General features: G+C 45.2%; 1 protein-coding gene across 1 annotated transcript in view; it reads left to right on the forward strand.

Moving 5' to 3' along the window:
- The window catches only part of Pgam1 (phosphoglycerate mutase 1), a 9,155-nt gene that overhangs the window by 3,662 nt on the left and 2,127 nt on the right, over positions 1–3,366 (forward strand). Inside the window, exons 2-4 of the mRNA XM_031385004.1 lie at positions 1,311–1,585; positions 2,331–2,511; positions 3,300–3,366. Coding sequence (XP_031240864.1) covers positions 1,311–1,585; positions 2,331–2,511; positions 3,300–3,366 — 523 coding nt within the window. The remainder of the gene's footprint in view (positions 1–1,310; positions 1,586–2,330; positions 2,512–3,299) is intronic.

Consider the following 3,366-nt stretch of genomic DNA (forward strand, 5'->3'; position numbering starts at 1 on the left):
AACTCACTCTGTAGACCAGGTTGGCTTTGAACTCAGAAATCCGCCTGCCTCTGCCTCCCAAGTGCTGGAATTAAAAGCGTGAGCCATCACCGCCTGGCAAGAGTTCACATGTTTTAAAGATTTATTTATTTTATGTATCTGAGTATACTGTTGCTCTCTTCAGGAAAGGGCATCAGATCCTATTACACAGATGTTTGTGAGCAACCATGTGGTTGCTGGGAATTGAACTGAGGACCTCTGGAAAAGCAGTCAGTGCTCTTAACCACTGAGCCATCTCTCCAGCCCCATAGTTTACACCTTTATGATCCTTTTTCATTAAAACAAAATCAAACCCATTTATCTATTGTGTGTAAGCACAGGTCTGAACGCATGTGCGTGCCGTGGGGTGTATGTGGGGGGAAGGACAACTTGTGGTCGGCACTCTCCTTCCACTGTGTGGGTTCTGGGGATTGAACATGAATTCAATCAAAATATGTTCAGGTGTAATATTCTAGGGGCTAGAGTAAGATGTATAGGCCTCACGGTAGTTGGTTAACAATGCATTCTTGGAATTATAGGAGCCAATAGGAAGTGTGCGGTTAGCTGTAATGTGAGTCAACAAATTTCCCTCAAAGGCTGCAGCAATAATAAATACTTTGCCAAATAGTTTCTCTTTTCTGTTTTTCTTTCTCTCTTTTCCTTCCTTCTTTCCTCCCTTCCTTCCTTCCTTTTTGATACAGTCTCACCATCCCTGGGTGGCCTGCAACTAAGTAGACTGGGTTGGCCTCTAGCTAACTCAGATCACCCGCCTTTGCCTCCATCATACTGAGGTTAAAGGTGTTGTGTCACCATACCTTGCCCAAGCAGTTTTCGTTTAGACTACCTGTATAAGAGACTTCCGTATAAAACACTTCCAGCTTATGTTAGGCCTTGCTGCTTTTCACTTGGCACTTTTTTTTTTCTCCTTTGAGACAAGGACTCTTTGTAGCCTGGACTGTCCTGGAACTTGCCATGGAGGCCAGATTGACCTTGAACTCACAAAGACCTGTTCTGTTTCCCTAGTACCAGGATTAAAGGCATGTGCCACCATACCTGGTTCATTTGGCTCATTTGCACTTCTTTTCTTTTCTTTTTTTTTGAGTATAGAATAGTTTATTCAGGGCATGGCGGAGGGGAACTTAAGAGAATAGCAGAGGCAGAGAAAGGCAGAGAGAAGGAGAGAGTAGAGAAGCATAGGCCAGCCCTGGCCACATGAGGGAAGGGTAGGAAATGGGGAGCAAGAGGCAAGAAAGGCAAGAGCATGAGAGTAATTTGCACTTCTTAATTTCTAGATGCTGGCTATGAATTTGACATCTGCTTCACCTCTGTGCAGAAGAGAGCGATCCGGACCCTCTGGACAGTCCTGGATGCCATTGACCAGATGTGGTTGCCAGTGGTCAGGACTTGGCGTCTCAATGAGCGACACTATGGGGGTCTAACAGGTCTCAATAAAGCAGAAACTGCTGCTAAGCATGGTGAGGCACAGGTAAAGATCTGGAGACGATCTTACGATGTTCCACCACCTCCCATGGAGCCTGACCATCCCTTCTACAGCAACATTAGCAAGGTATGGCTATATACAGGTGTGGCCACTTTGCCAGCATTGAGCTAGCACGTGGGCCTTACTCCAAGTAAATTTTATTTTCCAAGTCAATGTGTATGGGTGTTTTGCCTGTATATATATTTATGTGCACACATGTGTGCCTGGTGCCTTTGGAGGTCAGAAGAAGAGATCAGATCCTGTGGAGCTAGAGGAGGTTGTGAACCTCTATCTGTGAGTGCTGAGAACCAAACCAGGTCCTCTGGAAGAGCAGCAAGTGTTCTCTTTTAACAGCTGAGCATCTCTCCAGCCTCAGGCCTCTTTTGTGTGTCTACCTCTTGTCATTAACCTTATAAATTATAATAAAATAGTTAACATAACCTTCCATTGGTAAGTCCTTCACGTGTTACAGGATTTAGTTAGAAGTTAGTGTTGTATTTGAGAGGGTGCCTTCTTTCCACTTCTGCTGCCATATTCTATAAAGCCATCTCCAGCCTTCCTAAGCCAGCAGCAAACTAAAGTGAATTGGGAAACCTTGTTTGTCTTGTTATGTTTCCTCCCCCGATTTCTAAATTATGTGTGTTTTGGATTGAGAAATGAGGATGCAGGACAGTGACTACTGATTCTCTTCTTCAAGTTCTGAGTTGCATTCTGGACCCTTGAGGGAGATCTTCATTAGTCACTTAATCCCTTAAGATCAGAGCTAGGCAGAATTAATACACATGAGATGCAACTTAGAATAACTGGCAACCTTGAAATCTTTGTTGTTTAGGATCGCAGGTACGCAGACCTTACTGAGGACCAGCTCCCCTCCTGTGAGAGCCTGAAGGACACTATTGCCAGAGCACTGCCCTTCTGGAATGAAGAAATTGTCCCCCAGATCAAGGAAGGGAAAAGGGTCTTGATTGCCGCCCATGGCAACAGCCTTCGGGGCATCGTCAAGCATCTGGAGGGTACGTGCATCTTCTTACAGGAGTCCTTAAGGATGTTGATAAAACAGACTATCACATCAGACTGATTTTGGGAAATCGGTCTGGGAAAAATTTGATAGTGCAGGTGGACTTAAAGAGAAACTTGTTTCTTCCTTTCTCAATCTGTGGTCTGCCAGCAGGATGTGGTGGCACCTGGTTACACCAGGGAGGCTGAAGCAAGAGAATCACGTAGAGTTCCAGGCTAGCCAGGGTTATATAGTGAGACCCTGATTCCAAGGCAACAGGAAGCAAGTTACAAAACAGTGACAGTGGGCCTCTGACACTCTGCTGTATATAGGACGATATTCAGAACTGTCACATGCTAAGTGACTACTCAATATGTATTAAAGTTGTACATGCTTACCTGCTCTAGGAGTGCCAGCTGAAACTGCAATCACAATGTGACTCAGGTCCTAGAGGGCCTGAGGCCCTAGAGGTGCAGATGGCTAGGGTGTAGGATGTCTGAGGAGACAGTCCTTCCTGCTCTTCTACATCTGCTAGGGTAGGGATAGCTGCAGTGTAACTTTCTGCAGTTTGTCTGGGGCTCGTCTCAGAGTCTTGTATACCTTCTCATTCTTTCTAATGCTATTGAGAGGATTGCAGAGTCATAAATGGGGACTGTTCCATGGGGCACTAGATCCACTATTATGGTAGATCAGAAAGGATGTCTTGTTTGTTCCTACTTAAGTGGTTTGCTATTGGTAGATAAAGAGTAAATCTGAAGGGGATGTGGACTCTTGTCTTGTGGCTGAAAATGGTGGTTCTTTTAGGTCTCTCAGAAGAGGCCATCATGGAGCTGAACCTGCCCACGGGCATTCCCATTGTCTATGAATTGGA

Source organism: Mastomys coucha, unplaced genomic scaffold (assembly GCF_008632895.1).
Source record: "Mastomys coucha isolate ucsf_1 unplaced genomic scaffold, UCSF_Mcou_1 pScaffold21, whole genome shotgun sequence".
NCBI lineage: Eukaryota > Metazoa > Chordata > Mammalia > Rodentia > Muridae > Mastomys > Mastomys coucha.